The sequence below is a fragment of the Mizuhopecten yessoensis genome, unplaced genomic scaffold (assembly GCF_002113885.1).
Source record: "Mizuhopecten yessoensis strain PY_sf001 unplaced genomic scaffold, ASM211388v2 scaffold10879, whole genome shotgun sequence".
NCBI classification, from domain to species: Eukaryota; Metazoa; Mollusca; class Bivalvia; order Pectinida; family Pectinidae; genus Mizuhopecten; species Mizuhopecten yessoensis.
The window spans coordinates 428,964-441,875 of record NW_018408767.1 but is presented as its reverse complement, the minus strand read 5'-3'; the positions used below and the strand labels follow the sequence as shown (position 1 = coordinate 441,875).

At 38.6% G+C, this 12,912-nt stretch overlaps 1 protein-coding gene across 2 annotated transcripts; it reads right to left on the bottom strand.

The window, feature by feature from the left end:
- Positions 1–2,096: 2,096 nt before the first annotated feature.
- LOC110463237 (lactosylceramide 1,3-N-acetyl-beta-D-glucosaminyltransferase-like) lies at positions 2,097–11,547 on the bottom strand. Of its 2 annotated transcripts, none has more exons than XM_021517669.1 (2): positions 11,232–11,547; positions 2,097–5,100 (listed from the first exon to the last, which is right to left on the bottom strand). In XM_021517669.1, exon 2 carries the CDS (start codon positions 4,879–4,881, stop codon positions 3,778–3,780), a length of 1,104 nt encoding a protein of 367 aa, XP_021373344.1. In that variant the 5' UTR covers positions 4,882–5,100; positions 11,232–11,547; the 3' UTR covers positions 2,097–3,777. The 2 variants fall into 2 exon arrangements, with proteins under 2 accessions (XP_021373344.1, XP_021373345.1); XM_021517670.1 differs by lacking the exon at positions 11,232–11,547 and adding an exon at positions 11,131–11,198.
- Between the last annotated feature and the right edge of the window lie 1,365 nt (positions 11,548–12,912).

Sequence of the window (12,912 nt, the reverse complement as noted above, 5' to 3'; positions counted from 1 at the left end):
TTGTACCATGAGACTAGATCCGCCCCCCACTCCGACATTACTTATTGTACCACGAGACTAGATCCGCCCCTAGATGTCGGTAGATTCAGTTTTACACGATAAAAAGCAAGAGATTCTGTGCCAGCTGACTGAATTACTTATCGGACGGCTTACTATCAAAGCAAACATGCAAAAACATTACCTATAACTTAAATCACACATAGGGAGCTTGTAAAAACAATAATCGGACAGAGAAGTTCTACTAGAAATCAAATCCTACAAGTTTGAACCTGGGTGTCTCAAACAGAATAGCTGTGCCTCCATGACACTATAGCATCCTGGACAATATTATCTTGTAGTATCGAATCTGTGTAGGATATCTAGTACACTGTATATATTATACGCAATAATGACTTATAATGCCGTCAATTTGACCCGTAGTGTTAGTATGGGAAGTAAAGAGCATACTGTATGCACAATGTAAATGAGACAAAGACTTAATGGTGGCCAGAGAAACACATGACGCCTGGAAATGGGAAAACGATATTCGTACACATATGGAAAAGGGACAACGACAATATTCACAAATACTTTACCACGCTTTTTAGGACATAAACATAATTCACACAAAAACCAATAAATATTTCCAACTTACAGAAGTGTACTCGTGACATTCGATATCGTTTTATTTATGTACCAAAAATACTAGTTAAAAAAATCGCACCAAAACACAAAAATATCCTCGACTGGCAGTATCATACAAATTAATCTAATACAATGTACATTATCAGACTACAATATTCCATAAGCTGAACGTTATGGTTATTCGTTGTTTGAAGAATTCTCATTTAGTTTCTATCATAAGTCACGATCTGTAGAATTTAATGTATGAAAAGGATATAAAAATAAATCATGTTTTCTTAAATAAAAGGAATAACCTAATAATTAATATTTCCTTCAAAAGCGGTTTGTAAACTTATAATACATGTCACAAATCCATTAATTCATATACAAGTAACAATAAATAAATTCGAATTCACTCGCGCTGAACTCTTTTGGAGATTATATAGCATTTAGTAATTTGATGACGCAGCGTAACTCCTGATTTCTATTATAGTTAAATGGCTCTAAGCAATAAATTACAAATAACCATTGCACTCGAAGTCCCACGAATTATGCATATCACATGGCAACACTAGGTCAATAAGACTAAAGCGAACCAATTTGACCTGTGTACCTGACCTACTAAATATCAAGTGGCCTTTGAATTAACATGAACGGTAATAGCAATGACAAGTAATATAAATAATTTCATTAGTTTTCTTTGGTAAAATGTAATGGCCGACGCTGTAGAGTCTACCAATAATGACCGACGCTGTAGAGACTACCAATAATGACCAACGCTATAGAGACTACCAATAATGGCTGACACTGTAGAGACTACCAATAATGACCGATGTTGTAGAGACTACCAATAATGGTCGACACTGTAGAGACAACCAATAATGACCGACGCTGTAGAGATTACCAACAATGGCCGACGCTGTAGAGGCTAACAATAATGCCCGACACTGTAGAGAATACCAATAATGGCCGACGCTGTAGAGGCTTACAATAATGGCCGACACTGTAAAGACTACCAATAATGGCCGATGCTGTATAAACTACCAACAATGGCCGACACTGTAGAGAATACCAATAATGGCCGACGCTGTAGAGATTACCAATAATGACCGACGCTGTAGAGACTACCAATAATGGTCGACACTGTAGAGACTACCAATAATGGCCGACGCTGTAGAGACTACCAATAATGGCCGACACTTTAGAGACTACCAATAATGGCTGACACTGTAGAGACTACCAATAATGCCCGACACTGTAGAGACTACCAATAATGGCCGACACTGTAGAGACTACCAATAATGGCCGACGCTGTTGAGACTACCAATAATGGCTGACACTGTAGAGACTACCAATAATGACCGATGTTGTAGAGACTACCAATAATGGTCGACACTGTAGAGACAACCAATAATGACCGACGCTGTAGAGATTACCAACAATGGCCGACGCTGTAGAGGCTAACAATAATGCCCGACACTGTAGAGAATACCAATAATGGCCGACGCTGTAGAGGCTTACAATAATGGCCGACGCTATAGACTATCAATAATGGACGACGCTATAGGCTACCAATAATGGCTGACACTGTAGAGACTACCAATAATGGCCGACGCTGTAGAGGCTTACAATAATGGCCGACACTGTAAAGACTACCAATAATGGCCGATGCTGTATAGACTACCAACAATGGCCGACACAGTAGAGAATACCAATAATGGCCGACGCTGTAGAGATTACCAATAATGGCCAACACTGTAGAGAATAACAATAATGACCGACGCTGTAGAGATTACCAATAATGGCCGACACTGTAGAGAATACCAATAATGGCCGACGCTATAGACTACCAATAATGGCCGACGCTATAGACTATCAATAATGGACGACGCGATAGGCTACCAATAATGGCTGACACTGTAGAGACTACCAATAATGGCCGACGCTGTAGAGGCTTACAATAATGTCCGACACTGTAAAGACTACCAATAATGGCCGACGCTGTGGAGACTGTCAACAATGGCCGACACAATAGAGACTAACAATAATGGCCGACACAGTAGAGATTACCAATAATGGCCGACACTGTAGAGAATACCAATAATGGCCGACGCTGTGGAGACTGTCAACAATGGCCGACACTGTAGAGACTGTCAACAATGGCCGACGCTTTAGAGGCTAACAATAATGGCCGACACTGTAGAGATTACCAGAAATGGCCGACCCTGTAAAGACTACCAACAATGGCCTCCGTTGTAGAGTCTACCAGTAATGGCCGACCCTGTAAAGATTACCAACAATGGCCGACGCTGTAGAGGCTACAAATAATGGCCGACACTGTAGAGACTACCAATAAAGACCGACGCTGTAGAGACAACCAGTCATGGCCGACGCTGAAGAGACTACCAGTAATGGCCGACCCTATGAAGACTACCAACAATGACCGACGCTGTAAAGACTATCAATAATGGCCGACGCTGTAGAGGCTACCAATAATGACCGACACTGTAGAGACTACCAATAAAGACCGACGCTGTAGAGACAACCATAATGGCCGACACTGTAGAGACTACCAATAAAGACCGACGCTGTAGAGACAACCAGTAATGGCCGACGCTGAAGAGACTACTAGTAATGGCCGACCCTATAAAGACTACCAACAATGACCGACGCTGTAGAGTCTACCAATAATCGCCGACCCTGTAAAGACAACCGACAATGGCCTAAGCTGTAGAGTCTACCAGTAATGGCCGACCCTGTAAAGACAACCAACAATGGCCTAAGCTGTAGAGTCTACCAGTAATGGCCGACCCTGTAAAGAATACCAACAAAGGCCGACGCTGTAGAGGCTACAAATAATGGCCGACCCTGTAAAGACAACCAACAATGGCCGACGCTGTAGAGGCTACAAATAATGGCCGACACTGTAAAGACAACCAATAATGGCCGACCCTGTAAAGACAATCAACAATGGCCGACGCTGTAGAGTCTACCAGTAATGGCCGACCCTGTTAAGATTACCAACAACGGCCGACGCTGTAGAGTCTACCAATAATGGCCGACCCTGTAAAGATGCAAAATACATATGAAGTGAAGTTCATTTGTATGGATTTCGACTTAGTGCAAACGTGAAAATAAAACTGTAACTGATCTACTGGACATAAGTTTAGAGTTCTATATTTTCCCGAATCGAAAGCTTTTATTATGTTTATGTTGCCACCAGGTGTTCAACATTTCCTTCTGTGTGTGACAACACTGGTATACTAGCGCTAGGTGAGAGTGCCTCCCGTTATTATGAAAGAAATGATGATCTTGTGGGTGTACTCTCACATTCCTAGCGACAATACCTAGCCAAGCGTCATCTATACCTAAACTATGTATATACGGAAAAGCAAAACTAAATTGTTTGGCGACCTGCATACTTGCGAGAAACGCTCCGCCTGCTAAATATGGAGGCCAATACTTGTATGGATATACCTTCCATGACAAACTCCACTTGGAGTTTCGGTCTCTCACCACCGGTTGAGTTATTCGCTGTCCTATGAAAAGTGTATCAACATCAGTCTCTGGAATAGAGTAAATATATCTCTGAATTTTGGGTAAATCGATCACAAAGTCATCGTCTACGAACAAGAGAAATTGCGCGTTTCCACAGTATTGAGTTGCCCAGTTAAATGACATTATGGACTTGAGTGTGTTGTTGAAATAAGCATCAATAAAGTCTTCCTGGACTAAATCTTTATACCTCGCAGCCTCCTGGTCAATTGTTCTCTGTAGGTCATTCGAGATGTTACGTCCTAACATGAACACTATTTTGACATTCTCTTCACTAATATTGCCCCAAGTTGTCCGTATAGCTTGCCGTAGTAAGACATTACGTACTGTAGATTTCACGAGAACTAACACTGTCCGCAAACCATTGCTCTTGAACTGACAATGACCAGGATTATTTATAAACTGGAAAGGGTGTGGATTAATCACTCCTATTCCGCCTATTTCCGTTGTCGAATTCAGCAGCTTCCTGTCGACAATACTGCGAATATCCACATGTAGCGCGAAGAACGAACTACTTTCAGGCAAACTTTGTATCCATGACTCAACGTTGTGGTTTTCTTCTTCCCTGAAGTATATTTCAGATTTATCTATGATATGAAGGAAGCAAAGTCCTACCAGAACAATCACAGCTATCACCCAGGTGACGCAAGAACGTAGTCGCTTTGGCCAGGTACCCATAAAGGAAACCGCATATATCTGGTTAGTACACCACCTAGCCATCATAGCAGATGATAATGAAATTCCTTTAAATTTAGCTTCCCATCCGACACATAATCCTCATGATTTTGTTCCTGTCGAGGATCATCGGTACGGACACAAGGAATATGTTATACTGCCGAGTCTGTTTGCACAAGAAGAGGAAGTTGTAAGAACTGTATCGTCCTTAGTGCTGATCAGTCTGCCTCTGTTACCCGGATTGAGGCCCCGGCAGGGCGGTCACACCTGGAACAAATCAAGTTTAGAAAATGAAACAAAATTTCGAACAAACAAAAATTAAATCTAAGTCCAAAGTAAGGAAATAACATATTATTTTTTTAAAATATATAGTAACACCCTATAACACAAAAGTGAATATTAATATATAAAGTAAATTTTATTTAAGGTAAGTCTTCGATGAAAGACAAGGTGAAACAAAAAAACATATTTGTTTCTTGTTACATGTCTGAAAATCGGGTCGGTAGGAAATAAAAAAAAAATTCATTTTATAAGCTTTATTTAGGAGGGATTTATAGGCTTAAACAGTGCTTCATTGAAAATTGCCAAAAACTTTGGGGTGGGCACTAAATATTAGGGTAGATAGGATAACCGGAAACAAACAAACGACATTTTTATCAGGCCTAACGTTACACATATTTTTACCTTAAGATTGCATGACCAAGAAAAATTCTTGTCAAAAAGTGATGCACATGTTTATATATAAAGGAAGTATTCCAATACAACGCTATATCTTGCAGACATTCTAGATTAAAACGACCCTCCTCTTCAAACAGTAGGCTTCCCTACACCAATCGTCATGACAATAGCCTATTTCTTGATTCAAATTGTGTTCCGTGTTAACCAAAATGCTTTAGATGACATTACCTCTAACCACACACCAAGGTACAAGAGTGGCCATGTTTACAAAGACCACATGTCAACAGGCTTGAACGTCAAGAAACAAGGGGTGAGAGCACTAGAAGCTAATGTAACGGTAAGCTTAGCTATCCGTCGAAGTGAAAAGAACGTTTACAAATTTTGTATGAACAAGTATTTATAGAATCGTGTTAACGGAGCTTAATATGTATAATTTTAAACTCAATATGCACCAAGACAGCATAAATCCAGTGATCATATGTAGATAGCCATGGGTCGGAATTCATGTCCGGCTAGCTGCACGTGTCAATTTTTATTTATTTATTTCAATGAACTGCTTAAACTTACCTGAATAAAAAATAACTGTAAATTAAACCATCACACATTTAGGTCATTGAACATCTGCTGTGTTATTAAACATGCTATACAAGAAGGTCAGTGGAAAACACGGTCGCCATTCACCATTCACCATTGTGAAGCTGGTACCTTGTAGAAGTAGATGCATGTGGTTTAGTGTATGTCGTACACATTTAATATAGTTTATGTGTGTGCTATTATGTGTATTTCAATATAATCCCGTTCGCACTGCTAGGTAGGGTTGTTGAATAGTCGGTTGTTTAAGCATTTCAAAGGCTAGGATTAGTCTGTTTGTAACCATATTTTGACTTGTATAACGCGTGCTACCTTCAGAGATACTAGATTACACCAAACGCCAGTCTGTTTATAACTATGTATTGACTTGTATAACGCTTGCTACCTTTCTAGATACTAGATTACGCCAAACACCAGTCTGTTTATAACTATGTATGGACTTGTATAACGCGTGCTACATTCATAGATACTAGATTACCCCAAACACCAGTCTGTTTATAACTATGTATTGACTTGTATAACGCTTGCTACCTTTCTAGATACTAGATTACACCAAACGCCAGTCTGTTTATAACTAGGTATTGACTTTTATTACGAGTGCTACATTCAGAGATACTAGATTACACCAAGCACCAGTCTGTTTATAACCAGGTATTGATTATACAGGATACTACCGTTATACTAGTGTTATACAGGATACTACTGTTATACCAGTGTTTTACAGGATACTACCGTTATACTAGTGTTATACAGGATACTACTGTTATACCAGTGTTTTACAGGATACTACTGTTATACCAGTGTTTTACAGGATACTACCGTTATACTAGTGTTATACAGGATACTACTGTTATACCAGTGTTTTACAGGATACTACTGTTATACCAGTGTTTTACAGGATACTACTGTTATACCAGTGTTTTACAGGATACTACTGTTATACTAGTGTTATACAGGATACTACTGTTATACCAGTGTTTTACAGGATACTACCGTTATACTAGTGTTATACAGGATACTACTGTTATACCAGTGTTTTACAGGATACTACTGTTATACCAGTGTTACTAGATTACACCAAACACCAATCTGTTTATAACCATGTATTGAATTGTATAACGCGTGCTACCTTAAGAGATACTAGATTACACCAAACGCCAGTCTGTTTATAACTAGGTATTGACTTTTATTACGAGTGCTACATTCAGAGATACTAGATTACACCCAACACCAGTCTGTTTATAACCAGGTATTGATTATACAGGATACTACCGTTACACTAGTGTTACACAGGATACTACCGTTATACTAGTGTTATACAGGATACTACTGTTATACCAGTGTTACTAGATTACACCAAACACCAATCTGTTTATAACCATGTATTGAATTGTATAACGCGTGCTACCTTAAGAGATACTAGATTACACCAATTACCAGTCTGTTTATAATCATGTATATACTTGTATAACGCGTGGTACCTTCAGAGATACTAGATTACACCAAACTCCAGTCTGTTTATAACTATGTATGGACTTGTATAACGCGTGCTACATTCAGAGATACTAGATTACACCAAGCACCAGTCTGTTTATAACTATGTATTGACTTGTATAACGCTTGCTACCTTTCTAGATACTAGATTACACCAAACGCCAGTCTGTTTATAACTAGGTATTGACTTTTATTACGAGTGCTACATTCAGAGATACTAGATTACACAAAACACCAGTCTGTTTATAACTATGAATCGACTTGTATAACGCGTGCTACATTCAGAGATACTAGATTACACCAAACTCCAGTCTGTTTATAACCATGTATGACTTGTTTAACGCGTGCCACCTTCAGAGATACTAGATTACACCAAATACCAGTCTGTTTATAACCATGTATTGAATTGTATAACGCGTGCTACCTTAAGAGATACTAGATTACACCAAACGCCAGTCTGTTTATAACTATGTATCGACTTGTATAAAGCGTGCTACCTTCAGGGATACTAGATTACACCAAACATCAGTCTGTTTATAACCATGTATGACTTGTTTAACGCGTGCCACCTTCAGAGATACTAGATTACACCAAGCACCAGTCTGTTTATAACCAGGAATTGACTTGTATAACGCGGGCTACATTCAGAGATACTAGATTACACCAAGCACCAGTCTGTTTATAACCAGGTATTGATTATACAGGATACTACCGTTACACTAGTGTTACACAGGATACTACCGTTATACTAGTGTTATACAGGATACTACTGTTATACCAGTGTTTTACAGGATACTACTGTTATACCAGTGTTTTACAGGATACTACCGTTATACTAGTGTTATACAGGATACTACTGTTATACCAGTGTTTTACAGGATACTACCGTTATACTAGTGTTATACAGGATACACATCAGTCTGTTTATAACCATGTATACACCAGTCTGTTTATAACCAGGTATTGACTTGTATAACGCGTGCTACCTTCACAGATACTAAATTGCACCAAACACCAGTCTGTTTATAACCATGTATTGACTTGTATAACGCGTGCTACCTTCAGAGATACTAGATAACACCAAACACCAGTCTGTTTATAACCAGGCATTAACTTGTATAACGCGCTCTACCTTCAGAGACACTAGATTACACCAAACACCAGTCTGTTTATAACCAGGTATTGATTATACAGGATACTACCGTTATACTGTAATAAACAATACTACCTTGATATTGTAATACAGAATACTGTCGTCAAACTGTAATACAGAATACTACCGTTATACTAGTGTTATACAGGATACTACTGTTACACTAGTGTTATACAGGGTACTACTGTTATACTAGTGTTATACAGGATACTACTGTTATACCAGTGTTTTACAGGATACTACTGTTATACCAGTGTTTTACAGGATACTACCGTTATACTAGTGTTATACAGGATACTACTGTTATGCTAGTGTTATACAGGATACGACTGTTATACTAGTGTTATCCAGGATACTACCGTTACACTAGCGTTACACAGGATACTACCGTTAGACTAGTGTTATACAGGATAATACTGTTATACTAGTGTTATCCAGGATACTACTGTTATACCAGTGTTTTACAGTATTCTACTGTTATACCAGTGTTTTTCAGGATACTACTGTTATACCACTGTTATACAGGATTCTACTGTTATACTAGTGTTTTACAGGATACTACTGTTATTCCAGTGTTTTACAGGATACGACCGTTATACTAGTGTTATACATGATACTACCGTTATACTAGCGTTTTACAGGATACTACCGTTATCCTAGTGTTATACAGGATACTACGGTTATACTAGTGTTATACATGATACTACCGTTATACTAGCGTTTTACAGGATACTACTGTTATGCTAGTGTTATACAGGATACTTCCGTTATACTAGTGTTATAAAGGATACTACCGTTATACTAGCGTTTTACAGGATACTACTGTTATTCTAGTGTAATACAGGATACTACTGTTATTCCAGTGTTTTACAGGATACTACTGTTATACGAGTGTTATACAGGATACTACGGTTATACTAGTGTTATACATGATACTACCGTTATACTAGTGATATACAGGATACTACTGTTATTCTAGTGTAATACAGGATACTACTGTTATTCCAGTGTTTTACAGGATACGACCGTTATACTAGTGTTATTCAGGATACTACCGTTGTACTAATCCGCGTGCTGACCATTTTTTCATAGGTTACATACATATCCTTTGATATTGGTGTAAAACAATATGTCGACATTCTAACAGTTTTACGGTTGTAATATGGGTGTGGGTGTCCACCACTGTTATACTAGTGTTATAGAGGATACTACTGTTATACCAGCGTTTTACAGGATACTACTGTTATACTAGCGTTATACAGGATACTACTGCTCTACCAGTGTTTTACAGGATACGACCGTTATACTAGTGTTATGCAGGATACTACTGTTATACTAGCGTTATACAGGAGACTACCGTTATACTAGGGTTATACAGGATACTACCGGTGTACTAATCCGCGTGCTGACCCTTTTTTCATAGGTTACATACATATCCTTTGATATTGGTGTAAAACAATATGTCGACATTCTAACAGTTTTACGGTTGTAATATGGGTGTGGGTGTCCACCACTGTTATACTAGTGTTATAAAGGATACTACCGTTATACTCGTGTTATACAGGATACTACGGTTATACTAGTGTTATACATGATACTACCGTTATACTAGGGTTATACAGGATACTACCGATATACTAGTGTTATACAGGATACGACTGTTATACTAGTGTTATAGAGGATACTACTGTTATACCAGCGTTTTACAGGATACTACTGTTATACCAGTGTTTTGCAGGATACTACTGTTATACAGGGTACTACTGTTATACTAGTGTTGTACAGGATACTACTGTTATGCTAGTGTTATACAGGAGACTACTGTTATACTAGTGTATACAGGATACTACCGTTGTACTAATCCGCGTGCTGACCATTTTTTCATAGGTTACATACATATCCTTTGATATTGGTGTAAAACAATATGTCGACATTCTAACAGTTTTACGGTTGTAATATGGGTGTGGGTGTCCACCACTGTTATACTAGTGTTATACAGTATACTACTGTTATACTAGTTTTATACAGGATACTACCGTCATACTAGTGTTATACAGGATCCTACTGTTATACCAGTGTTTTGCAGGATACTACTGTTATACCACTGTTATACAGGATTCTACTGTTATACTAGTGTTATAGAGGATACTACTGTTATACCAGTGGTTTACAGGATACTACCGTTATACTAGTGTTATACAGGATACTACCGTTGTACTAATCCGCGTGCTGACCCTTTTTTCATAGGTTACATACATATCCGTTGATATTGGTGTAAAACAATATGTCGACATTCTAACAGTTTTACGGTTGTAATATGGGTGTGTGTGTCCACCAAAATATCTACATAAAATTGTTGTATATTAAATATAATAACCTACCTTTCTATCGATGTAATTACGACCAGCAAACACACACACACATGTATATGTGTAGCTTGAGCGTTATTGATCCGTGCGTCACCTAGACCTAATTGTCCTACCTGAGCTGACTGACTGTATTGGCCACTGTACTATGTCCATCGCCGTGGCAGAACTGAGCACCTGCGGCCAGCTTCGTGTGTCCATCCTAAGTATGGTCTTACTGGTCACTCAGCACGTATTCCACAACCCGTTGGTGTAATCAGCACGAAAATCACATGGATTTCGCGTTTTGACATCATATCCGTTGTCGACTTACTCTGTTACTGTGTAAGAGAGCTCGAGACTCGTACGTGTACTATACACAGTGCGTAGATGGAATAGATGTTATCGACAGTTGTGGCTCCACACGTCGCTGGTTCAGACACAAAGCGTTGATCGCCTTGGGTCGGGTTCGATCAATAGTGGTCGACGTAATTACTGGCAAAGACTGTCCGCGGACAGGCCACTGGTCATTTACGTAGAAATACATGAACGCTAACTTTCGCTCTCTACACCCCTGGAATACGTCATAGCAAAATTGAAGGCACGAAGATGGCTGCTTGATTGGTCTCGCGTAAAAAAAAACCTGATCAAACGCTAGGCTGATACCTGTCCTTTGAAGATTATAAAGGAGAGACGCCCGACTTCAAGTTTTACCCGGCGTTACGTGACCGCGAGATGGCGCACACTGAGCCTTTAATTTTGCTATGACATATTCCAGGGGTGTAGAGAGCGGAAGTGAGCGTAACACCTGGATATCGAGGATGTGTATATTCGTACAGTCTTCTTAGTTGACACCGATTTAAATAAAGTTATACTTTAATAGCATGGTATTTTTTTCACTTCCTAATGTTACATATGCTTATACCTGAATTGAAAAAGCACTGATTTCGCTAATATTTTGCAAGGAGTTTCACGAACTTCCTGTTGCATTGGGTGTACTAATATCCCTCAAGACCACGGAATTAGATTTGTTATCTAAGTCCGTGCTTAAGACGGACCGTTTTTGAAAAAGCGTCCGATAGCAATCACTTTCTCATAACATCGGAAATTCCACACATTCCCAGACCCAAGTATGTAAGATGTACAAAACGAACGTTCCTGCAAATCATGAAAACCATGCCAGTCAAAAAGTAAAAGTCGAGCCATATATTGAAAACTGTAAATGACATTAAGTCTCTTGTTAGTTCCTCCAATTTAAATATCCGAAAAATGTAGAATTAGTATGACTTATAACCGGACAGGAATTGGACTTAGACGTACAAGTATATTATGGGTTTAACCATATAAATGATTTCATAAATGTCTTTTCATTTAGGAATCCATTTGAGAAGGAACGCCACATTCTCTGGACACTCCATGTGTCGTCTGCTTTGGTGATGTATGGTTAAGCCAATCGTCGACTAATGTTAAATTAATTTTACCGCTTATTCGTCAAAGAATTTGTGACCAAGGTCAACAACATTTAAGAGGTTTACTAGAGACTTCCTCTAAGTGTTTTTTATACAAGTGTATCGTAGACCACTTTTCCATTCAGTATTATTTAACCAAATATATTCCTTAGAATTATAGAATTAGTCTAACAAAGTTACGAATGTCTGCACATTCATTAGCAATCGAGACCGGTAGATATCGCAACGTTATTCGAGAACAGAGATATTGTACGAACCGTAATTCGGTTACAGAAGTCGAAGATGAATACCATTTTATTCTGATATGTAAAACCTACCAAAACTTAAGAAGTCGCCTTATTAAAAAGTA

Bases quoted from the DNA above. Each gene is read 5' to 3' on its own strand.
- LOC110463237 (XM_021517669.1), bottom strand. From the start codon at position 4,881: ATGATGGCTAGGTGGTGTACTAACCAGATATATGCGGTTTCCTTTATG.